Source organism: Bos grunniens, chromosome 15 (assembly GCF_055505025.1).
Source record: "Bos grunniens cultivar Pamir isolate PY7600 chromosome 15, Bosgru_T2T1.0, whole genome shotgun sequence".
In the NCBI taxonomy this organism is placed as follows: domain Eukaryota; kingdom Metazoa; phylum Chordata; class Mammalia; order Artiodactyla; family Bovidae; genus Bos; species Bos grunniens.
Window position 1 is genome coordinate 8,335,211 of NC_141179.1, and position 26,761 is coordinate 8,361,971.

General features: G+C 41.2%; 1 protein-coding gene across 3 annotated transcripts in view; it reads left to right on the forward strand.

The window, feature by feature from the left end:
* Positions 1 to 14,110: 14,110 nt before the first annotated feature.
* PGR (progesterone receptor) overlaps positions 14,111 to 26,761 on the forward strand; it is a 111,215-nt gene continuing 98,564 nt past the window's right edge. Inside the window, exons 1-2 of one of the 3 annotated variants that reach the window (XM_086338905.1) lie at positions 14,111 to 16,391; positions 17,585 to 17,736. In XM_086338905.1, the coding sequence (XP_086195031.1) occupies positions 14,812 to 16,391; positions 17,585 to 17,736 (1,732 nt within the window). In that variant the 5' untranslated portion in view covers positions 14,111 to 14,811. Of the gene's footprint in view, positions 16,392 to 16,413; positions 16,805 to 17,584; positions 17,737 to 26,761 lie in introns of those variants that run through there. The other 2 variants (XR_015141765.1, XM_086338907.1) reach the window with 2 other exon arrangements.

Consider the following 26,761-nt stretch of genomic DNA (forward strand, 5'->3'; position numbering starts at 1 on the left):
AATTAATCTAATCAAATTTTCCTTTGAGTAATAGGTTTAGTGGGGGGCAGATGACCTAGTTCTAGCCAATAAGTCTTGATAGGATGTCTATGAGGTCAGCTTCTGGATAAGGTTTTCTTCCTTGATTTAAAGAAAAACATGTCAGGAGAAACTTGCCTTATTCCTAATTTTGGATGAAGTTATGTGAGACTCTGATCCCATCTTTGGGAACTAGGGAACAATAAACCCCAAGCCTCTGATGCCAGATGACTGGAAAGATGAAGCGTGTGAAACCCTGAGGACACAGTGACCTACAGTTAGCCAACCCTAGAACTACTTTCCTGTCATGGGAGATGATAAATATCTATTATTAAGTCACTCTTTATTGAGCATCCTGTCACTTGAAGTCAAAATATATCCTACTTGACATGGGTACAAAAAGCAGGTATTATCTGGTAGCTGGTCAGTACATCTGTGGAGAGGCCTGAATAACCCAAGAGTTGAATGGAGCGCTAGATTCAGAATTCAGGGAGACGTGCCAAGAAGGGTTACAGAAGTGATCTGTGTATATTCACTTCAAGGACCAACATTCATCGACAATCATCCCTTTACAAATACAGAAGAATTCTAGCTCACAATGTTGTATAAACAATAAAAAATTCCAAACTAACTAAATCATAGGTCTAAGTGGTGTGAAATGCCTTTCTGAATGTTTCATATTTCTGAGACCCTTGATCAAGCAAATATTTCTACACTATTCCATAAGCCTTGTCAACTACCAATAGTATGGAACTGTAAAAATATAGAAACACTATGTAAAGTGAAAATAGCACTAGATTTGAAAGTAAAAGTCATAGTAGTGAGTTCTGACTCTACTAATTATTCAGTCTGTGACCTAGTAATTTTCTCATCTGCAAAGTTGAGATGTGCGCTATGTGCTTAGTCACTCAGTTGTGTCCAACTCTTGCAACCCCATAGACCGTAGCCAGCCAGGCTCCTCCATCCATGGGATTCTTCAGGCAAGAATACTGGAGTGGGTTGCCATTTCCTTCTCCAGGGGATCTTCCCCACCCAGGAATCGAACCTGGGTCTCTTGCATTGCAGACAGACTCCTTCGCGACTGAGCTATGAGGGAAGCCCTAAAGTTGAGATAATATTTTTATTACAAAGTTATCAGAGCCTTATATGTGACAGTGTAGAAAATGTGAAGGCTGATGTTTGTAAAATGAATTAACAATTCCTTTGTTCACTATAAAAAGTGTATTAAACTTGTCAAAAGTCAATAACTTTTCCAAGTTTACAAAAGCTTCATGACTTTCTTTGCATGCTATCTCCACTGTCATAGTGAAAAGACAACAGCAAAGAACAGCTGGTGTCAAAATACATGTTTTTGTGGAGACCATAAATTTTGTTGTATCTTTTGCTTTATTCTCAAAATATGAAAATATGTCATTTATTTATTGAAATCCATAATACAAAAACCAAAGTCATTACACAAAAAGTTGCTCAGTCATGTCCGACTCTTTGTGATGCCATGGGCTGCAGCATGTCAGGCTTCCCTGTCCTTCATCAACTCCTGGAGCTTGCTCAGACTCATGTCCATTGAATCAGTGATGACATTCAACCATCTTGTCCTCTGTCATCCCCTCCTCCTTCTGCCTTCAATCTTTCCCAGCTTATGGGTCTTTTCCAATAGTTGGCTTTTCACATCCCTTGTGGCTTAGCTGGTAAAAAAAATCCGCCTGCAATGCAGAAGACCTTGGTTCGATCTCTGGGTTGGGAAGATCCCCTGGGGAAGGGAAAGGCTACCCACTATAGTATTCTGGCCTGGAGAATTCCATGTATAGTCTATTGGGTCGCAAAGAGTTGGACACGACTGAGCAATTTGCACTTTCACTTTCAGCTCTTCGCATCAGGTGGCCAAAGTATTGGAGCTTAAGCTTCAGCATCAGTCCTTCCAATGAATATTGAGGTCTGATTTTGTTTAGGATTGACTGGTTTGATCTCCTCCCAGCCCAAGGGACTGTCAAGAGTCTTCTCCAGCACCACAGTTCAAAAGCATCAATTCTTCAGCATTCAGCCTGTTTTATGGTCCAACTCTCACATTCATACATGACTACTGGAAAAACCACAGCCTTGACTAAATGGACCTTTGTTGGCAAAGTACTGTCTCCTGTTTTTAAAATGCTGTCTAGCCTGGTCATAACTTTTCTTCCAAGGAGCAAGAGCCTTTTAATTTCACAGCTGCTGTCACCATCTGAAGTGATTTTGAAGCCCCAAAAATAAAGTCTCTCACTGTTTCCATTGTTTCCCCATCTATTTGCCATTAAGTGATGGGAATGTTGAGTTTTAAGCCAACTTTTTTACTCTCCTCTCTCACCTTCCTCAAGAGGCTCTTTAGTTTCTCTTTCAGTTCAGTTCAGTTGCTCAGTTGTGTCCAACTCTTTGAGACCATGAATTGCAGCACGCCAGGCCTCCCTGTCCATCACCAACTCCCAGAGTCCACCCAAACCCAGGTCCATCGCGTCAGTGATGCCATCCAACCATCTTATCCTCTGTCGTCCCCTTCTCCTACTACCCTCAGTCTTTTCCAGCATCAGGGTCTTTTCCAATGAGTCAGCTCTTTGCATCAGGTGGCCAAAGTATTGGAGTTTCAGCTTCAACATCAGTCCTTCCAATGAACACCCAGGACTGATCTCCTTTAGGATGGACTCTTTGGATCTCCTTGCAGTCCAAGGGACTCTCAAGAGCCTTCTCCAACACCACAGTTCAAAAGCATCAATTCTTTGGTGCTCAGCTTTCTTCATAGTCCAACTCTCTCATCTATACATGACCACTGGAAAAACCATAGCCTTGACTAGATGGACCTCTGTTGACAAAGTAATGTCTCTGCTTTTTAATATGCTGTCTAGGTTGGTCATAACTTTCCTTCCAAGGAGTAAGCATCTTTTAATTTCATGGCTGCAGAAACCATCTGCAGTGATTTTGGAGCCCCCCAAAATAAAGTCAGCCACTGTTTCCACTGTTTTCCCATCTATTTCCCATGAAGTGATGGGACCGGATGCCATGATCTTAGTTTTCTGAATGTTGAGCTTAAGCCAACTTTTTCACTCTCCTCTTTAACTTTCATCAAGAGGCTCTTTAGTTCTTCTTCACTTTCTACCATAAGGGTGGTGTCATCTGAAAATCTGAGGTTATTGATATTTCTCCCGGCAATCTTGATTCCAGCTTGTGCTTCATCCAGCCTGGCATTTTGCCTGATGTACTCTGCATATAAGTTAAATAAGCAGGGTCACAATATACAGCCTTGATGTACTCCTTTTCGAATTTGGAACCAGGCCATTTTCCATGTCTGCTTCTAACTCCTGCTCCTTGACCTGCATACATATTTCTCAGGAGGCAGGTAAGGTCGTCTGATATTCCCATCTCTTGAAGAATTTTCCACAGTCTGTCGTAATCCACACAATCAAAGGTTTAACAGAGTCACTGAAGCAGAAGTAGATGATTTCCTGAAATTCTCTTGCTTTTTCTATGATCCAATGGATGTTGGCAATTTGATCTCTGGTTCCTCTGCCTTTTCTAAATCCAGCTTCAACATGTGGAAGTTCTCAGTTCACCTACTACTGAAGCCTCACTTGGAGAATTCTGAGCATTACTTTGCTAGCATGTCAAATGAGTGCAATTTTATAGTAGTTTGAACATTCCTTGCCATTGCCTTTATTTGGGATTGGAATTAAAATTGATCTTTTCCAGTCCTGTGGCCACTGCTGTTTTCAAAATTTCCTAGCGTATTGAGTACAGTATTTTCACAGCACCATATTTTAGGATTTGAAATAGCTCAACTGAAATCCCATCACCTCCACTAGCTTTGTTCATAGTGATGCTTCCTAAGGCCCACTTGACTTTGCACTCCAGGATGTCTGGCTATAGAAGAGTGATCACACCATCGTGGTTATCTTATTAAGATCTCTTTTGTATCATTCTTCTGTGTTCTTGCCAACTCTTCTTGATATCTTCTGCTTCTTATAGGTCCATACCATTTATGTCCTTTATTGTGCCCATCTTTGCATGAAATGTTCCCTTGGTATCTCTAATTTTCTTGAAGAGATCTCTATTCTTTCCCATTCCATTGTTTTCCTCTATTTTTTTTTTTTTTTTTTTTGCAGTGATCACTTAGGAAGTCTTTCTTGTCTCTCCATGCTATTCTTTGGAATTCTGCCTTCAGATAGGTATATCTTTCCTTTTCTCCTTTGCCATTCACTTCTCTTCTTTTATAAGCTATTTGTAAGGCTTCTTCAGACAACTATTTTGCCTTTTTGTATTTCTTTTTCTTGGGGATGGTTTTGATCACCACCTCCTGTACAATGTTACCAACCTCTGTCCATAGGTCTTTAGGCACTCTGTCTATCAGATCTAATCCCTTGAATCTATTTGTCACTTCCACCGTATAATCATAAAGGATTTGATTTAGGTCATACCTGAATGGCCTAGTGGTTTTCTCTACTTTCTTCATTTTAAGAGAGCAACCAATATCCCTCAAGATATAAAAATTCTACCAGGCTTTTAACAAATGAAATGCAATATAGATAGATCACATCATGACTAACTAAGGTTTATCCCAGGAATACAAGGTTGGCTTAACAATCAAAACTCAATTTATGTAACTCACCATATTAACAAACTAATAAAGAAAAGCCTTAAGGATCATCTCAATAGATAGATTATCTGACAAAAAGAAAGCACATCTACTCCTAATTATCTCTCAGCAAAGCAAGGAATGGAAGCTTACATCCTGAATCTGATAAGGGGAAATCTATAAAAAATCTGCAGCTAACATCATACTTAATGGTGAAAGACTGAATATTTTTCCCAATATAATCAGGAAACCACCAGGGACATTCACCATCCATCACTTCAATTTAAAAATCAACTGTATTTCTAAATACCAGAAATGAGAAATATAAAACAATAGTTAAGTATAGTTATAAAGTAGTCTCCAAAATTCTCTCCCAATAGTGTACATGATTTGTATAATTAGTCCCACTGAATGTGAGTAAGACTGGTCAAAATGATGGATTTACTCCCATGATTATGTTACATTTCTGGCAAAAGGAAATCTGTTGATGTAATTAAGATTCCCAAGTCATTTTGTTTTGAGTTGGTCAAAATGGAGAGTATCCAGTGGGTCTGACTTTGTCAGGCAGAAGACCTTTAAAAGCATGAACAAAGGGACCCAGTGGAGAATCTGTCTTTCAATACAGGAGATGTGGGTTTGATCTTTGGTCAGGCAACTAAGCCCGAGTGCCACAATTAGAGAGTCCTCCCCATGCTGCAGCTAGACCCTGCCAAATAAATAAATAAATAAATTTTTTAAAGCTTGAATACAATCTTCTGCCAACCTCAAAGAAGACGGAAGCCACACTGAGCCTGAAAGCTGTAAGGAACTAAACTCTGTCATTACCTGAATGAGCCTGGAAGAGCAGGCTGAGCCTCTCATGATGATGTGATTGTGGCTGACCCGCTGGTAAGCCATGTGAGCCCTGAGCAGCAGATTCAACCAACCCATGCCCAGATTCCTGACCTGTGGAAACAGATAGTCACTGGGTGATACTTACGACACTAACTTGGCTTATTATTATTAATTATGTAAATTATGGTCATTTATTTCTCAGCATTAGAAAATTTATATAGATACCATTCATAATAACATTAAAAATATGTAACAACTGGAGATAAAACTGACAAAAATGTGAAAGATCTGTACAGCAAAATCTTCAAAATATTGCTGAGAGAAATTAGACCTAAAGAAATGGAGATACACACCATCTTCATTGGAAAATGGATAATTTAATGTTAATGAGATATCAATTCCTCTCCAAAATGATCTATTTCAATTCAATCCCAATCAATATGGCAGCAGACTTGTTTGTAGAATTTGTTAAACTGATTCTAAAATTTAGATGAAAATGCAAAGGAACCAGAAAAACCAAAATAATTTTGAGAAAGAAATAAAGCTGGAACAGTAGAATACTTAAAGTGTCTAAGACCTGTCACACAACTACAGCAATCAAGACAGTGTGTCACTGACATGAAGATTGTCAGACAGAAGAACAAAACAAAAATGCAGCACCTGGAAAGAGACCCCCACTAACTGATTTACAACAAAATTATAAAGGCAACTAAGTGGGGAGAGAATATTCTTTTAGGCAAACGATGCTGGAACAACTCAATACTCCTATACAAAACAAAAACGAAAACTTTGATCTACACCTCAATCCACATTAAAAAGTAACTTAAAATGATTCATAGATGTAAATGTAAAACTAAAAACTATAAAACCAAAAGAAAATACAGGAATAAACTTTTGTGACCTTGAGTTTGGCGAAGATTTTTAACTATGACACTATGGCGAAGATTTTTAACTATGACACTCTTAAGAGAACTTAAAGATAAGGTACAGGTTAGGAGAAAATATTTTCAAATCACATATATGACAGTGGACTTACATCAGAATTCATAAAGTCCTCATAAATTTCAACAATAAGGAAATAGTTTTTAAAAAGCAAACAATTATTTTTAAAGACACTGTAAAGAAGATACACAGATGGCAAATAAGCACATTAAAAGATGATAAACATCATTAGTCATTAGGGAAATGCAGTTAAAACCACAATGAGATACCACTACATTATCTATTAGAATTGTCAAAATTAAAACTGACCATACTAATTGTTATCTTGGATATAGAAGAATTAGAACTGTAATATACTACTGGTGGGAATGTAAAATGGTATGGCAACTTTGGAAATTGTATGGTAGTTAAACGTACACCTATTAATTTATCTGGCCATTTCATTTCTGCATATCTACCCTTGAGAAAGTAAAACACATGTTCACACAAAAATCTGTAGACACATTTTCATAGTAGCTTTGCCTGTGATACGTAAAAACTGGAAAAAAAATGAAATGTTTATTAACATATAAATTGAAAAACAAATATGGTATATCCATACAATGGATTATTATTACTCAGCAATTTAAAAAAATGAGCTTTTAGGTTTGTCTAGTCAAGGCTATGGTTTTTCCTGTGGTCATGTATGAATGTGAGAGTTGGACTGTGAAGAAGGCTGAGCACCGAAGAATTGATGCTTTTGAACTGTGGTGTTGGAGAAGACTCTTGAGAGTCCCTTGGACTGCAAGGAGATCCAACCAGTCCATTCTGAAGGAGATCAGCCCTGGGATTTCTTTGGAAGGAATGATGCTAAAGCTGAAACTCCAGTATTTTGGCCACCTCATGCAAAGAGTTGACTCATTGGAAAAGACTCTGATGCTGGGAGGGATTGGGGGCAGGAGGAGAAGGGGACAACAGAGGATGAGATGGCTGGATGGCATCACTGACTCAATGGACATGAGTCTGAGTGAACTCCGGGAGTTGGTGATGGACTGGGAGGCCTGGCGTGCTGTGTTTCATGGGGTCCCAAAAAGTCAGACACAACTGAGTGACTGAACTGAACTGAACAGTATAAGTGAATCTTAAATATCCTGAGTAAAAGAAGCTAGATGAAAAAAGCATATGCTATAAGAGTCTAAGAAACAAAAATAAATGTAGAATGCACTTAGCACTCAGATACTAATTTCTAATGTCATTTTCCAATACATGGCTGATTCTAGGACTGGGACAGTAAACAGACGAGCTGAGTCTAAGCGCAGTTTGAAATGCCAGAAATTAAGAAATTGCTCAGACACACACATGAACAAATACATACATGAGTTTCCAATGTCCAAAGATGGAACAACTTGAGCATAAAAATAAAATAGATCATAAGTCAAAGTATAAAATAAATACCCATGAGTTCATACTGATATAAATAAAACACTGAATCAATTGGTAAATGGGAGAGAAGAGGTAAATCTCCCGTGCAGAAGAATTCCAAGTAAGTTATATAGATACTCCACCCTAAAGGAGGGAACTAGTACTAGGTTGGTGCAAATGCAACTGCGATTTTGGATTGTGAATTTTAATTCATTATAACATCTTTATTAATCAAGATGGGAACCATTACACTCAACACATTTTTGCCAATGAGAGATAAAAGCCTGTTTATTCCTGTAGCATAAAAATCCTCGCTTTGGGATTCATGAAACTCTTGGGAAGCATTTTCCCTGCAAAAAGTTATCGAGATGCTTGAAGAAGGGGTAGTCAGTTAGCAAGATGTCAGGTGAATATGGTGGATGAGGCAAAACTCCGTGTGTGCTGTGCTGTCCTTAGTCGCTCAGTCGGTCTGAGTCTTTGCGACCCCATGGATATAGGCTGCCAGGCTCCTCTGTCCAGGCAAGAATACTGGAGTGGGTTGCTATGCCTCCTCCAGGGGATCTTCCCGACCCGGGGATGGAACCCAGGTCTCCTGAATTGCAGGCAGGTTGTTTACTGCTGAGCCACCAGGGAAACCCAAATTAGGCCCCTTCTGTTGACCAACGCCAGCTGCAGGCGCTGCAGCTTTTGGTGCACCTCATCGATGTGCTGAGCATACTCCTCAGAGGTAACGGTTCTGCTGTGATTCAGAAAGCTGTTCTGTACCAGACTGGCAGCAGACCACCAAACAGTGATCAGGATTTGTTTGGTGCAAGTTTGGCTTTGGGAAGTGCTTTGGAGCTTGTTCTCAGTCCAGCCACTGAGCTCAGCCCAACAGTAGTCCCTGACTGTTCAATATGGAGAGATGGTTTGTTGTTATGTAGAATAAGAGAAGTCAACAGACACTTCAAAATGATGATATTTTTTGATTTGCAGTCAGTTCATGAGGTACTCACTCATCGGGTTTTTCACCTTTCCAATTTGTTTCAAATGCCAAATGACCATTGAAAGGTTAGCAATTTCCTGTGTAACTATAAGAGGATCGGTGTCAATGATCCTTTCATTGGTCACTGTCAACTTCCGATGACTGGTCACTGTGCTCCTCTTCTTCAAGGCTCTATCTCCTTTGCAAATCTTCTTGAACCACCACTGCACTGTACGTTCATTAGCAGTTCCTGGTTGATGCATTATTGATGTTGTGAGTTGTCTTTGCTGCTTTATGATCCATTTGAACTTGAATAAGAAAACTGCTCAAATTTGCTTTTTGTCTAACATCATTAGGGATAGTGAAAGTTGCTCAGTCATGTCCGACTCTTTGAGACCCCATGGACTATTCAGTCCATGGAATTCTCCAGGCCAGAATACTGGATTGGGTAGCCTTTCCCTTCTCCAGGGGATCTTCCCAACCCAGGGATTGAACCCAGGTCTCCTGTATTGCAGGTGGATTCTTTACCAGCTGAACCACAAGGGAAGCCTAACATCATTTCCCTAGTCTAAAATAAACATGACATAAATAGCAAGTAATAAGTCATTAGCAAAAAAACAAAAAGCGAGAAATGCACCACATTAAAATGATGCAGAATATAATCACATTTAAGAATGTATTCCAATATCAAATGGCAAAGTTCAACAATGCAAAATCGCAATGACTTCTGCACCAGCCTAATAGCAATATTAGTTCATTAATTAACAAATATACCATATTAATATAGCAATAAGAAAAACTACACAGAGGATGTAGGGAAACTCTGTACGATCTGTTTAATTTCTCTGTAAATGTAAAGCTATTCTAAAAAGGCTGTCAATTAAAAAATTAAATCAGATACTTAGTCCTGAAAAAAACTATGTGTATATAATTTAATACATTTAATAAATCAATTATAAATTTTTTAAAACTAATGTATAGTGACAAAAAGCAGATTATTGGTTGCCTAGAGATTCACGAGGAGTGACAGAGATTGGAGGGGATAGAAAAAAGGAAGGGATTAAAAAGCGGTATAAGGAAACTTCTAGAGGAAGACGGTATAATTATCATCTTTTTCTGTGGTGATGGCTTCAAAAGTATATACTTATGGTAAAGCTTAACAAAATGTACACTTTAAATAAAAGCAGCTTATTATATGACAATTTTATTTTAATAAGGCTTTTTCTTGCTTAAAAAATTTTAAAACTTCCAGACTTGAACTAACTAATTGTATTTTAAAAAATAGTCTGCAGTAATATTTGGAGTTAGCCCCATCACACCTGAATTTAACCATTGAGCTTTTTTCTTCCAGTTTTATTCAGATATAATTGACATACAGGACTGCATTAAGTTTAAGGTGTACAGTATAATGCTTTGAGTTACAGCCATCATGAAATAATTATCACAGTAAGTTCAGTGAATATCCATCTTATAGATATAATATTAAAGAAATAGAAAATTTTCCCTGTGATGAGAACTCTTAGGATTTACTCTCTTAACAACTTTCATACATAACTCAAGCACTGTTAATTAAACTTACCACGTTGTACATTTAGTGGTTATTTATAACTGGGAGTTTGAACCTTTTTACTGCATTTTTCAATTCAACCCCTCCCCTTGCCTCTGGTACCCACAAATCTGATCTCTTTTTATATGAGTTTGTTTGTTTTAAAAGTATAATTGACTTACAACACTATGTTAATTCCTGTTACACAACATGGTGATTCAATATTTCTATACATTTCAAAATGACCATTGTGATAAGTCTAGTTATGATATGTCACCATACAAAGATATTACATAGTTAGTGACTATATTTCCCACACTGTGCATTTCATATCCCTGATTCATTTATTTTGCAACTGGTAGTTTCTTTCACCTAATCTCTCTCATCTATTTCTTTCACACCCCACCCCTAATATCCCCCACCCTCTGGCAACCACCTGTTTGACCTCTGTATCTATAACTCTGTTTCTGTTTTGTTATGTTTGCTTATTAGTTTTCTAGGTTCCACACATATAAGTTAAATCATACAATATTTGTCTTTCTTTGTCTGACTTATTTCAGGTAACATAATGCCCTCACAGTTCATCCTTGTTGTTGCAGATGGCAAGATTCCATTCTTTTCTACAGTTGAGTGATATTCCATTATATATTACATATATATCACATCTTCTTTATCACATCTATATCACATCTATTAATGGGCACTTAGATTGCTTCCATATATTGGCTACTGTAAGTAGTGTTGCAGTGAACATACAGATATATACATCTTTTATAATTATTGTTTGTGTTGATTTTTTAAATAAATACCCAGTAGCAGAACTGCTTGATCATTTGGTAGTCCTACTTTTAACCAGTGTATTTAAATAGTGAGCTTGTTTCACTTAAAGATTAATATATTTAGGAATTATTTTTGTCAACAATGCTAATCACGCAGCATCAAATTTCATGACCTAATGGTGATTTAGGACATGTTGAGAATTTTTATTATTGTTTTCTTACTTCAGGAATTTCAATCTTGTGGAAATATCTTAGTCAGGTGTGTCTGGTTTGAGGGAATTTTTATAGTCAATCAAAATTAAGTCAAATATAGTGTGTCATTTAAAATGAGACTTTGTGCCAACGTTATGGCTATAGCAACCTGGAACCCCCATTCTGAGCCATCTGCTATTTAAAAATCACACTCCTAGGAATACTGGCATTTGGTCACCTGTGGCCAAATATGGCTATGCTACTTATTATCTTTATAACATTGGGAAACTGAGAGCTTCAGTTTTCTCAACTATGTAATGCAAATAACAGTACCTACTTTGTGGAACTGTTGAAAGTTTAAACAAGTTAACACATGTAAAGGTCTTAGAAGACTACCTGGCAGTACTATCCAGATTCTACAAAATCTACAGATTCTATGGCATTAACCATCAGGCAAGTGTAACTCAAAACCACAGTTAGATACCTCTTCATCTCACACACTATGAGAGCTATAATAAAAGACAGTAGCAAGCATTTCCAAGAAAGTGAAGAAATTGGAACCTTTATACACTGTCAGTGGAAATACAATATGTCTAGTCACTTTGGAAAGCAGTCTGCAATTCTTCAAAAGGTTAAACCTAGAGTTACTATGCTGCTGCTGCTGCTAAGTCACTTCAGGCGTGTCCGACTCTGTGCGACCCCATAGATGGCAGCCCATCAGGCTCCACCGTCCCTGGGATTCTCCAGGCAAGAACACTGGAGTGGGTTGCCATTTCCTTCTCCAATACATGAAAGTGAAAAGTGAAAGTGAAGTCGCTCAGTCGTGTCCGACTCTTAGGGACCCCATGGACTGCAGCCTACCAGGCTCCTCCACCCATGGGATTTTCCAAGCAAGAGTACTGGAGTGGGTTGCCATTACCTTCTCCGAGAGTTACTATATGACCTAGCAATTCTAATCCTCCGTATATAACCCAGAGAAATGGAAATACATGTTCACATGAAAACTCATACATGAATGTTAATAGTAGCCTTATTCATAATAGCCTCCAAACAGAAACAGCCCAGATGTCCAACGACTTCTAAACAGATAATCAAAATCATAGCATATTCACAAATCATAGTATAGTAAATCAAAGTATATTCATAGAATGAAATATTACTTGGCAATAAAAAGGAGTGAAGTGCTGATACATGCTACCATGTGATTGAAACCTTCTTTCACATGCTATGTGAAAGAACCCAGTGTAAAAGACCACATATGGTATGATTCTATTTATATTAAATGCAGAGAAGGAAAGTAGATTCAGTGGACTGTTGGAAAGGTTTTAAGGGAAAAAGAGGAGTGACTGCTAATGAATATGGAGTTTCTTTTAGGGGTGATGTAAATGTTCTCAAATTAATAGTCGTGATAGTTACACAACTGTGTATAAGCTTAGAACCACTGAACTGTACACTTTAAGACAGGTGAACCATATATGTGAATTATAGCCAATAAAGCACGTTAAGTAGTTTAAAATAAACTGGAAAAAGGAAAGCTAAAAACAACAGTATTAATAATAATAAATTAGTTTACTTCTCTGGCCTTATCCTCTTCCATTCCCCAGTTTACCCCATGCTCTATCCATACTGACCTCCTTGCAATTCCCATATTATGTCTTGCTATTTGATGTCCTGTGAACATATTATATCTGCTTCCTGGAGTTCTCTTCAGCCCTCTTCTGCCTGCCTAACTCCCTCATATTTAAAACTAGTCAATCAGAGTAAGCTAATGGCCCAAAAGATTGATTCCCAGTGACCTAATACGATAAAATTTACTTCTCTCTCATGTAGACACTCCCCAGGTGTTCAGGGATCCAGGCTCCTTACCTCCATCAGCTCTGCCCGCCCAGGAGTCTTTCACTGTATTCTCTATACCAGGCTGAGAAAACCAGTGGGGCATCAGCGCAGATAGAACTCGAGGAATTTTCCAAATGATTAAGTCATTTTTGAACATGGTATCTTTAAGAGATGTCAGGATACCCAGCGGTCTTGGGTTCAGCACAGAGACTATTTATTAGCTTATAACCCTATATCTCAAATGCATTGCACTACTCCCCTTCTCTCTACATCTTCAGGAAGAGGTGATTTGCTTTAAAAATTCAAAGATTATTTTTCAGAATAAGAATGCTGAGGGGAGAAAAAGTAGTATTCGACATCTCTATTGAGGAATTTATGATGTAGCACAGGATGGAAGCTGAAGTTAAAGGAAACTTTCCTTAAAGGGCTATTTATTAAAAAATAGAACGCACTTCTTAGGACAATTCAAAGTGTAAACACACAACATCCAAACTTCTTGTACAGGTAAATTAGTGTTCTCAGCTATCTCCTGTCCCCAAATTTCTCTGCCACATTGAGGACGGTTCAAGAGGACTAGAGGACATGTTGGTTGCAGAGAGAGACATTTGAAAGCACTCACTTTTATGGAAGTCATAAGAGAAAAGTCTCTCTCATGTTACTTAGAATCATCCTCGATATATTTACTCTAAAAAAAATAATACACATAGCCAAATACCGTTCTCTGTGTAAAATCTTTACAAATCTGAAATGCTGAGGATTCAGCTTCTGATACAATCCATTCACTTTTCCAGTTAGACTGGTAGTGGTACTGAGTTGGCAGTACAAAATCGAATGTGCTTATGCAGCTCATCCCAGTACCTGTTAATTCGGGCTGGCACTTGGAATTTCAGATCTGGTCCCTCCGCGGAGCGGGGCGGAGCCGTGGGCGGGGCCTGCAGCGGGGGAGGCGGGGTGCTGGGAAAGCCGGGGGGCGGGTCTGCTAGTGAAGCCTCGTAGTATCTGAGCGTGCGAGGGTCCACGGCGCGAGCAGCGTGCTCCGCGAGGCTTCGCTTCACGTGGCATCGCAGTGGACCCCGCAGCTCCGGGCGCTCCGTGCTAGCGGACTGCTAAGAGATGTGAGCACCGTGGAGATGCTCGTGGCGAGCGACCGGGAGCCGGCAGAGACGGCGCTGCTCTTGAGGATGGGCTGCGCCGAGAGGCCGATACAACCCCGGGGTGTCCGGGGGAAGGGACGGGGACCGCAGCCCGGGACCGGGAGCATCCCGGCGCTGGAGCGGGCGGAAAAGTCAAGAGCCACAGCCTCTGTCCAGTGCTTGCGAAGCCGCCGCCCCTGGGGTGCGCCCCGCGGTTTGTGAGTACTTTGCGTCGCCTGTCCGCAGACGGAAGCCGGGGAACACCCCTGGAGAGCTCTACGGGATCCCTACCACCGCCGTCGTCTGGTTTCCCCACCTACCTCAGGGACAGAGTGACTGCCACCCCCTCCCCCGACCTGCGGACCCGGGGCGAGGGCGGAGGCCCATCGGGGCCGCCCCCTTCACACCCAGGAGGTGGAGAGTTCACCCCCCTCTCCGCCGTCCGCTCCAGCCAAATTCAACTCCGGTTCTCTCCTCCCGCGGCCCCGAGCCTCCTGACGCCCCCTGGTCCTCCCGCTATCCCCCCCTCCCCAGAGACAGGGGAGGAGAAAAGGGGAGCCCAGGGCGTCATGACTGAGCTGAAGGCGAAGGGTCCCCGCGCTCCCCACGTGGCGGGCACAGCGCCCTCGCCCACCCAGGCCGGAGCCCCTCTGCGGGGACGCCCAGACGCGGGCCCCTTCCAGGCGGGCGAGGCCTCGGGCCCGACGCCCACAGCCTCGGGCCTCCCCCTCTCCCTGGACGGACTGATCTTCCCTCGGCCCTGCCAGGCTCAGGACCTGGACGGGAAGACGCCGGACCCAGAGTCGCTGGCAGACGTGGAGGGGGCGTATTCCGGAGGGGAAGCCGCAGAGGGCGCTGCTGCGAGACCCCCAGAGAAGGACGGCGGGTTGCTGGACAGCGTCCTGGACACCCTGCTGGCGCCCCCGGGCCCTGAGCGGAGCCCCGCCAGCCCCGCCGTCTGCGAAGCCCCCAGTCCTTGGTGCCTCTTTGGCCCCGAGCTTGTCCAAGACGCCCGGGCTGCGCCAGCCGCCCAGGGGGTCCTACTCCCACTCATGAGCCGCCCAGAGAGCAAGGCTGGCGACACCCCAGGGGCCGCCGCCGGCCAGAAGGTGCTGCCCCGGGGCCTGGCGCCATGCCGGCAGCTGCTGGCCCCGACGGCCTCGAGCCACCCCTGGCCCGCGCCCGCGCCGAGGCCGTCTCCGCAGCCCGCGGTGGTGGAGCTGGAGGAGGACGACTCGGATCCCGAGGGCTCCTCGGGGCCGCCCCTGAAGGGCAAAGCCCGGCCCGCGGGAGGAGACGCGATCAGCGCTCCTGGGACGGCCGCGGGAGGCGTCGCCCCGGTGCCCAAAGAAGATGCCCGCTTCTCGGCGCCCAGGGCCGCCCCGGCGGAGCATGACGCACCCGCCGCGCCCGGGCGCGCCTCGGTGGCCACCGCGGTGATGGACTTCATCCACGTGCCCATCCTGCCGCTCAACTCAGCCTTCCTGGCCGCCCGCACCCGGCAGCTGCTGGAGGGTGACAGCTATGACGGCGGGGCCGCCGGCGCCTTCGCCCCGCCGCGGGGCTCGCCCTCCGCCTCGGCCGCCCTGGGCGCGCCCGGAGACTTCCCCGACTGCGCGTACCAGCCCGACTCCGAGCCCAAGGACGACGCGTTCTCGCTCTACGGGGACCCGCAGCCGCCCGCCCTGAAGATCAAGGAGGAGGAGGAGGGGGGCGCCGAGGCAGCCGCGCGCTCCCCGCGGCCGTACCTGCTGGCGGGGGCCAGCCCCGCCGTCTTCGCCGACTTCCCGCTGGCGCCGCCGTCCAGGCCCGGGGAGGTGGCGGTGCCCACGGCCGCCACGGGGGCCCCCGGCTCGTCCGCGGCCGTGTCGGGGTCAGCCCTGGAGTGCGTCCTGTACAAGGCGGAGGGCGCGCCGCCCCAGCCGGGCCCGTTCGCGCCGCCGCCCTGCAAGGCTCCGGCCGCGGGCGCCTGCCTGCTGCCGCGGGACCTGCCGTCCACCTCGGCCGCCGCCGCCGCCGCCGCCGCCGGGGCCACCCCTGCGCTCTACCAGCCGCTCGGCCTCAACGGGCTCCCCCAGCTCGGCTACCAGGCCGCGGTGCTCAAGGAGGGCCTGCCGCAGGTCTACCAGCCCTATCTCAACTACCTGAGGTGAGGGCCCGGCGCGGCGCGCGAGGACCTGTCCGGCCGCCCCCGGCCCCCGGCGCCCGGCTCCCCAGAGTGGCCGCCAGGAGTGGGTGGCCGGGGCGGGGCGCAGCGCAGCGCAGCTTGGCTTCCTTTTCCTCACCTCTTCTCATTTTTTTTTTTTTTTGGTGGTGGGGAGGACACCGCGGGGGCCCAGATTATGCTGTTTCTGGAGCAGGCGTCCCCGACAATATGTTCCTAAACTTTCCAGATCTGCGCAGTCCCAAGGCGAACCAGCCTTGAGTTCTAAAAGTGCAGCGTCACTCTGGGTCCGCCGTAGCCCCGCGGAGCCGAAAGGGTGCGGCGAGTCTGGGGTTTTATAAAATGCTTTTCTTCCTAGAAGGACAGTTACCGAGAACGTGCGTTCCGGAGGAGAAACGGTAACGCATCGTTCTTCCGGGCGGGGTGGCGCTGGGTGCCCGGCCAGAACCCAAAGCAGAACCATCTTAGGGGTCTGGACACTTAGCGCTTCATTTTCACCCGAATCTCTAGATTGAAATTAATTTATGTGTAATATATTTACAGTATGGCTTTAAATATCAATCACGTCAGTGCACTGTAGGCTAGTATTGTTTCAAGTTCTCTACTACTTTTAGCATACAAGTTTTGAAAAACATTTTAATTTACATACGAGAGTTACAGAGTTTTAAAGAAAAAAGAAAGTGCTCTGGATTTGGAATCTTGTGTTGTGAATAGTCAAAACAGTGTCAAAATATTGAACAATGCTTTAAAAAGACAAACTCGGGTACTTGTTTAATTACAGAGATGACTTTTTTAAATGATTGTATTTTTAGAGCAAAACCACGTTTATTGTTTTCCACCGTGCAACAAGGTTATAACATTTGTCAAAAGACTAAATTGATTCTCTGTAATGAGTTTTGCAGGAAGTTTTTTTTTTTTTTCCTGAACATAAAATTAAATATTAATTATTTATTACTTTTGTTGGTACTCCTGATGAGAGGCTAATACCTTGCAAGTCTGATGAATCCAGTAACACGTAGTATATCAAGTTCAGTTTGCTATGTTTTTCAGATCTGTATTTATATATGGCTGTAATTTTTAAAAACCTTGTCACTCTGTCTATTCTGGGTTAAGGAAACTTTAGTATTAGATAGTGGTGCACTTAAAAATAAATTGAGTACTTTGTTTTGCATTTCAAGGCCGGATTCAGAAGCCAGCCAGAGCCCACAGTACAGCTTTGAGTCATTACCTCAGAAGATTTGTTTAATCTGTGGGGATGAAGCATCAGGCTGTCATTATGGTGTCCTCACCTGTGGAAGCTGTAAGGTCTTCTTTAAAAGGGCAATGGAAGGTAGGCTCCTTTCTTGTTGGTTTAATTGTAAATGACACCATCTAATATTTTACAGATCTTAATTAGCCCTTGCTTCTTCTAAGAAATGATGGTATTTCCATACAACTAAAAATATATGATGATATTTTAACAATATATTTTTATTTCTAATAATCTGTATTGAATGTGGTTGGATATTATAATTGCATAATATTTGACTAACACTTTTAATATTAGACAAAGCATATGAATCTTGCAACATGCTAACATTGTTCATTAACTTTAGAGAAACAACTTTATTCTAATTGAATTTTTATATTTCTATCACATTTATGTAAGATAACACTAAATTAAAATTTTCTTCCAAAAGTAAAGTGGTAGAAGTCATTAAAATTATATATGTACATATATATGATGCAGTTACAAGTTTTCTTCATAATTATGTCCTTTCCCTGTATGATGTTTATGTAATAATTATATAATGGTAATTACAGAAAAAAATGGTTAAAGTTCCCTTTTTGTTTAGTGCAAACAATTTAAAGCAAAAGAAAAATTTGGACTCCACAGTAATTTAATTTCTGCAGAAATATTTTGCTTTAAGTAAGTCTTTCATATTTTAAAAATCATCCAAATTACATATTTACCTAATGATTTTAGATTGATTTACATAATGTATTTCATATTTGAACTTTTATAAAATATATGTTTTAATTTCATCCTTTCTATCTACACTAAACTCTAAGCCGCCAAGCACATTTATATTTGAAGATAGAAATACACTTAGACATCATTTCACATTTGAATTCTAGCAATAACTGTATTTTATAACAAGCAGACATGAGTTTATGGTTGTCTCTGGAGTTCTGAGATCACACCTAGACAAGGAACCAAAGATCTGAATGTCTGCTTTTTTGCTTCCTGTTTGTGAGTTTTCTGATTTCAAGAGTCCTCTACATGTAAGTAGGAAAGGAGGGAGTGGGGAATTTTTACCTTAAGGGAGCATTCAAAGGAGTTGACATGCATATTTAATACACATTTAACCTAAGTGAAGTCACTTCAGTCGTGTCCGACTCTGTGCAACCCCATAGACAGCAGCTCATGAGGCTCGACGTCCCTGGGATTCTCTAGGCAAGAACACTGGAGTGAGTTGCCATTTCCTTCTCCAATGAGTGAAAGTGAAAAGTGAAAGTGAAGTTGCTCAGTCGTGTCAGACTCTCCGCGACCTCATGGACTGCAGCCTTCCAGGCTCCTCCGTCCATGGGATTTTCCAGGCAAGAGTACTGGAGTGGGGTGCCATTGTAGGTTAGTACTTCTAATTCCCAAGGAGTTAAGAAATGGTCAAAGAAACCGAAAAGTTTGACCAAGAAAGGAGAGTTCGGTCCACACACTGCCCATTTCTGGTCGGTTCCCAAAGGAGACATTGGGTGCCTCTTGGCATTGGCATGTCGGTATAAACCCCCAACACGTTTCTGCCATAAGCCATATGAGATCACCATGGAACCGCAGAGCAGGGCTCCTTACTTGCTTCATGCAAGGCATGTCATTCATTCACACAAGTACACCGTAGAGTTAATAAAGCACAGCAGAAAACGCATTTGCTAAGAGGACAAAGAACTAGAGCTCCAAGCATCCTTACCTTGTCCTGAAGGATCCCGGACGAGCCCCCAGGATGAAAGGTTGTTGTTGAATCTCACGAAGACACCAGGATTCTTGGCCCCCGGAGGAGAAGAATTCAGTCCGGGGCCAGAGACAAGGCTTGATCGCTCAGAGCTTTTGTGTAATGAAGTTTTATTAAAGTATAAAGGAGATAGAGAAAGCTTCTGACATAGACATCAGAAGGGGGTAGAAAGAGTACCAAAAAGATTAATCCAAAAGATGTTTAACAAAAAAAATTCACTATCCCTATAGATTGCTAACATATAATTCTTCATAACTATTATGCCCTTTTAGTGAAAATGATTCTCATCTATTAATGGTATGTGTACCCCTCCTACTGAAATTAATGCTTCAAAAAAAGTAATTGCTCTTGTGCCTTTTTAAAATATGATTGTTTGTCATGAAGGATGGATGGATGTAACTGATGTTGAGTGTATGTATTAAACTTAAGGGGACTTTAATTGCATTTTAAATTAGTTGAGGTGCTGTGACAAGAGAAAATGTGAGAAAATGGGACAACTGAGGGTAGTCTTAACTTTCCACTGACATCATTTAGTCATAGTTGCAGTTTGAAGCCCTTTGTGTGCATGGAAGAGTGGATTCTCCAGTGGGTAATTGAAGTTACTGTTCCCATCTGACTTTGATCCTGGTTTCCTGAACATTCCCCTCTGCATTAATGTGATTTTCTTTATACTTACAGTTTTATTAGTCTAATCCTTAAATGAATGACCCTGTTGGAGTCTCCCCAAAGCCAGTTTATTCTAGCCCAGCTCTCTCTTTCTACAGATACACAAGTCCTAAAGACATACATCTAAATTTCTAAAGAGCATACAGTTAGTTGGTAGCTGATTGTTAGTCAACATAGGTTAGATTTTCTTTCATTGCAGTGCTTATAAATCAGAAATGGTATGCAAAAGTAGGCATATGACAAATGCTACTTAATTCTTGAAAGTTACTTCAAAAGTGCATATAGGACCAAGAATACTCTAATTAAAATATAAATGTTTTCACATCATTATTATCAGAATAGCATCCTAAACATAAAAGATGTCTTCCCAAATTTGCAATGACAAAGTATTTGTTGGACCACTACCTTAGGCATGGTTCTGTTTTAATTTTGAGTAATAGAAATGAAGTACCTTTATTCAACATTGTCTACGAAGAGGAGCTCAAAATAAAAGTTGATAAATCATTTGGCTGTTAAATGACGAGTAAAATTAGTAACCTCTGGACATTGAGAAGAGCTTGTAAAGTGTATATATTCAAGGAAAACTGATGAGATTAAGATTAAACTAAGACTTGAAGATCCATATTAGGAAATTATTAAAGGTTAAGAAGTTGGATTGCCAGTGTTTGCTTGAATCAGTCATTTAAGGCAAGAAAATAGAAGGTTCTTTGAGTTTTCAAGAGTGAGAAAGATGAGTAGAAGAATATTTGTAATTGAAGAGAAATATGCAGTTTGAAATCATAGAGTAAAATAGGGCTGTGTAATAAACAACTTCAGGGTATAACTATATGTGGATGCCAGTATGTCCAGAAATTGAATGTCATAGTCAACAATATGAATATTAAATACCAAAGATAGTGATGATAATGGCCTTCAGGAGTGCTTTATATGTGCCTGTGACTATTTTAATGTTGTATTGGTCTTGACCCTTTTAAGCCATATGGTGTAGACATTATCATCATTTTTAGTTTATAAATGAGGAAACTGCCTTTGTAAATTGCCTTAAATCATAAGAAGCAGTGGAATAGGATTCAAATCCAAGGTGTTTGACCCCAGAATCTATGCCTTCCACCACTACACTTTCTTTCTCATAATAGGAAATTCAGTTTCAGCTTCTCAAAGAAACAATAGAGAGTTGGAAGAAAAAATATGAGCCAAGTGAGAAAACATCTAAGAAGGTAGAAGGGAATCCTAATGGAGAAAGCAATATCAAGGGTGATTGAAAGTATGTAATGTAAATGGATGGATGATACTAACACCACATTTAGGGCTGCAGTGAAAAGACACATTCAGGAGCCAAGAGCCAGTTTCTCCACCCCTGCTCCAAGTTAGAAGTGGGAGACCATAATGTGTATGGAGAAGGTACTCAGGAAAACTGGATTTCTCTTGGTATGAAACAGAAAGAGAAGAGGCAGAGAAAAAAGACATCCCTCAGGAAGTAGGAGTATACAGAGGAGAGAAATGACCTCTTAAGCTGAAAAAAAAAAAAGAAAGAAAATATTAGCCAAAAAATAGTTGCTTGAATAGCCCATTGCATTCCTTTACTAATACTTAGAGTGAACCAGGAAGTGGTCAGAAATTGCCTTAATGCCTTTCAAGGAGAAGTCATAATGACCTGTCAGTCCTATAAATGCAGGCCTTGTATTAAGAAGGAAAAGATAATTTCTCACTGGCTTACCTCAGTATGCACTGTGACTCGCTCAATGTTAGGAATACTAAACAGTTAGTGTATAATTGTTTGCTAAATGAACCAGTCATAACAAATGATGCCAAGCTTTTATTCTTTGCATATTTTATAGTGTGACAGCATTTGTAGTGAATATATTTGATAGAATAGGGTTGGGAAATATTGTTAATATAGTTGAAACATAGTGTTTAGAAGATAGGAAGCTAAGTAGATATTGATGGATTTTTAATTATATTACATTATGCCTCATTTTTCTCTTAATTGAGGTAAAAGTGACAAATAAAATTGTAAGATATTTAAAGTATACCCTGTAATGATTTGATATTATAGGTTCATGGTGAAAGAATTCCTCCCCATCAAGTTTTTTAACATACCTCAGGTATTTGCCTTTCTTTTTGGCAAGGACATTTAAGTTCTACTCTCTTGGCAAATTTCAGTTATATAATGTTATACAATGTTATCAACTGTAGTCACAGTATTACACATTAGATCCTCAGACCTTATTCACCTTATACCTGAAGGTTTGTATCCTTTTACCAATCTCTCCCTATTTCCTCCCACCCTCCAGCCCCTGGTAACCACTTCTCTTCTGTGTTTCTATAAATTCAACTTATTTTTTAAATTCCACATGTAATGATATCTGTGGTATTTGTCTCTGTCTGGCTTATTTCATTTAGCATAATATGCTCTATGTTCAGCTAGTTTTTGTTTTTGCATTAATTAACCAAATGTTTGTTGAGCACCTGCTGTATGCCGGGGACTATACTGGGTGCTGGTTGAAAAGTGAAACAGGACAGACCTAACTGGCTGCAGCACTAGTGGAGTTTTTAGTGTAGTGGAGGAAAGGGACATTCTCAGTTAGCATGCGTTTAACAAGTTATTATATATTAATGAGTTATGCCTGGACAACTAGTCACTTGACCCCTCTGACAGATGCTGGGGATGGTGGAGAAGTCTTTAGAATTAGAAAGACACCCTCATAAGCAGTCTTCCCAGGTAGTCCTGCTACTGCTGCTGCTAAGTCACTTCAGTCGTGTCCGACTCTGTGCAACCCCATGGACTGCAGCCTACCAGGCTCCTTTGCCATGGGATTTTCCAGGCAAGAGTACTGGAGTGGGGTGCCATTGCCTTCTCCGAGGTAGTCCTAGTGGTAAAGAATTCACCTACCAATGCAGGAGACATAAGAGACATGGGCTCCATCTCTTGGTTGGGAAGATCCCCTGGAGGAGGAAACGGCAACCCACTCCAGTATTCTTGCCAGGAGAATCCCATGGATAGAGAAGCCTTGCAGGCTGCAATCCATGGGGTCACAAAAAGTCAGACACAGCTGAGCGTCTGAGCACATCATAAGCAGACCACAGAGGAAACGGAACAGAAATGAAGTACTTTTAAGAATAGCGTATTTCTTTCTGAAGTTGAGTGGAGCTGGTGTCATAGTCTAAAAATGAAAACTGGTGTAGTAGCATCGTTCTCTGTGGTATGACTTCTAAAGCAGAAATGATGAACATTCAAATTTGTGAAAGATTTTTTTTTTAATTTTTTTAATTTAATTTTATTTTTAAACTTTACATAATTGTATTAGTTTTGCCAAATATCAAAATGAATCCATCACAGGTATACATGTGCTCCCCATTCTGAACCCTCCTCCCTTCTCCCTCCCCATACCATCCCTCTGGGTCGTCCCAGTGCACTAGCCCCAAGCATCCAGTATCATGCATTGAACCTGGACTGGCATCTCGTTTCATACATGATATTTTTCATGTTTCAATGCTTATTTTTAAGAGCAATTTTAGGTTTATAGCAAAATTGAGAGGACAGTGTAGAGATTTCCCATGTGCCTCCTGTGATTGCACATGCATAGCTTCTCTTATTATCAAAATCCTCCACCAGAGTAGTATGTTTGTTGCAACTGATGAATCTACGTCAACACATGCTAATCACTGGAAATCCATAGTTTACATTAGGGCTCATTCTTGGTTTTGTACCATTGAGTGGATCTGGACAAAAGTATGATGACATGTATCCATGGTTAGAGTTTCATACAGTGTATTTTCACTGCCTCCCCAAATCCTCTGTGCTCTTCTGTTCATCCCTTCCTCATCCCCAACTCCTGTCAACCACTAATATTTATATTGTCCCCATAGTTTTGCCTTTTCCAGAACGTCATATAGTTGGAATCATACAGTAGGAAGCCTTTACAGATTAGCTTTTTCCCTTAGCAGTATGCATTGAAGCTTCCTCCATGTGAAAGGCTCATTTCTTTTTAGTGCTGAATAACATTCCATTGTCTGAATATACCGCAGTTTGTTTATTCATTGATCTACTGAAGGACACCTTGGTTGCTTCCAGGCTTTGGTAGTTATGAATAAAGCTGCTCTAAAGATTTGTCTGCAAGTATTTGTGTGAACATCAGTTTTCAACTCCTCAGGGCAAATACCAGGCTTTCCTGGTGGCTCAGTGGTATAGAACTCGCCTACCAAAGCAGAAGGTGTGGGTTCCATCCCTGGGTCAGAAAGATCCCCTGGAGAAGGAAATGGTTGGGGGAGTCTGGCAGGCTGCAGTCCAGGGGGTCGCGAAAGACTTGGACATGACTTGGCAATTAAACAACAGCAGCACGGCAAATACCAGAGTGCAGTGGCTTGGTCGTATGGTAAGAGTATGTTTAGTTTTAGAAGAAACCACCAAATTGTCTTCCAAAGTGGCTGTATCATTTAACATTCCCACTGGCAATAATTCAGAGTTTGTCTTATTCCATGTCCTTGCCAGCATTTGTGTTTCTAGTGCTTCAGATTTTCTCCATTCTAACAGGAATGTAGTGCTAGCTCATTGTTGTTTTGACTTAAATTTCCCTGATGACATATTATGTGAATTATATTTTCATATGCTTATTTGACATCTATACATCTTCCTTGGTGATGTGTTTATTACAATTTTGGCCCATTTTTTTTTTCTGTTGAGTTTTAAAAGGTTTTTTTGTGGATTATTTTTGTTTGTTTTTTAGATAACAGACCTTTATCCTAGGTATTTTGCAAATATTTTCTCCCACTCTGTCTTTTTGTTCTTTTGCTAGTGTATTTTACATAGTAGACAAATTCATTTTTAATGAAATATGGTTTCTCAATTCTTTCTTTCATGGATTATGACTTTAGTATTATATCTGAAAAATGTCATCGAACTCAAGGTCATGTGGATTTTCTCCTAGGTTATCTTTTAGTAGTTTTATAGTTTTGAATTTTATGTTTAGTTCTCTGATCCATTTTGAGTAGATTTGTGAAGGGTGTAATGTCTGTGTCAAGATTGACTTTTTTGCATATGGATGTCCAGGGTTGTTCTAGTACTATTTGTGAAGAGACTGTCTTTTTTCTATTGTAGTACAATTTCTCTTTTATTTTTTAATTGATTTATTTATTTTAATTGGAGGCTAATTAGTCTATAATACTGTACTGGTTTTTGCCATACATTAAACTGAATCAGCCATGGGTGTACATGTGTTCCCCATCTTGAACCCCTCCTCCCACCTGCCTCCCCATCCCATCCCTCAGGATCATCCCAGTGCACCAGCCCCAAGCACCCTGTCTCATGCATCGAACCTGGACTGGTGATCTATTTCACATATGGTAATATACATGTTTCAATGCTATTCTCTCAAATCATCCCACCCTCGCCTTCTCCCAGAGTCCAAAACTCTGTTCTATATATCTCTGTCTCTTTTGCTGTCTCACATACAGGGTCATCATTACCATCTTTCTAAATTCCATATATATGTGTTAGTATACTGTATTGGTGTTTTCTTTCTGACTTACTTCACTCTGTATATTAGGCTCCAGTTTCATCCACCTCATTAAAACTGATTCAAATATGATCTTTTTAATAGCTGATAATATTCCATTGTGTATATTTACCACAGCTTTCTTATCCATTCGTCTGCTGATGGGCATCTAGGTTGCTTCCATGTCCTGGCTAGTGCTTTGATGAACATTGGGGTACACGTGCCTCTTTCAATTCTGGTTTCCTCGGTGTGTATGCCCAGCTGTGGGATTGCTGGGCCATATGGCAGTTCTGTTTCCAGTTTTTTAAGGAATCTCCACACTGTTCTCCATAGTGGCTATACTAGTTTGCATTGCCACCAACAGGGTAAGAGGGTTCCCTTTTCTCCACAGCCTCTCCAGCATTTATTGTTTGTAGACTTTTGGATAGCAGCCATTCTGACTGGCATTTGATGGTACCTCATTGTGGTTTTGATTTGCATTTCTCTAATGATGAGTGATGTTGAGCATCTTTTCATGTGTTTGTTAGCCATCTGTATGTCTTCTTTGGAGAAATGTCTGTTTAGTTCTTTGGCCCATTTTTGATTGGGTTGTTTATTTTTCTGGTATTGAGCTGCATGAGCTGCTTGTATATTTTTGAGATTAATTCTTTGTCAGTTGCCTCATTTGCTATTATTTTCTCTCATTCTGAAGGCTGTCTTTTCACTTTGCTTATAGTTTCCTTCATTGTGCAAAAGCTTTTAAATTTAATTAGGTCCCATTTGTTTATTTTTGTTTCTATTTCCAATATTCTGGGAGGTGGGTCATAGAGGATCCTCCTGTGGTTTATGTCGGAGAGCATTTTACCTATACTCTCCTCTAGGAGTTTTATAGTTTCTGGTTTTACATTTAGATCTTTAATCCATTTTGAGTTTATTTTTGTGTATGGTGTTAGAAAGTGTTTTAGTTTCATTCTTTTACAAGTGGTTGACCAGTTTTCCCAGCACCACTTGTTAAAGAAATTGTCTTTTCTCTATTGTATATTCTTGCCTCCTTTGTCAAAGATAAGTTGTCCATAGGTGCATGGATTTATCTCTGGGCTTTCTATTTTGTTCCATTGATCTATACTTCTGTCTCTTGCCAGTACCATGCTCTCTTGATGACTGTAGCTTTCTTGTACAGTCTAAAGTCAGGCAGGTTGATTCCTCCAGTTCCATTCTTCTTTCTCAA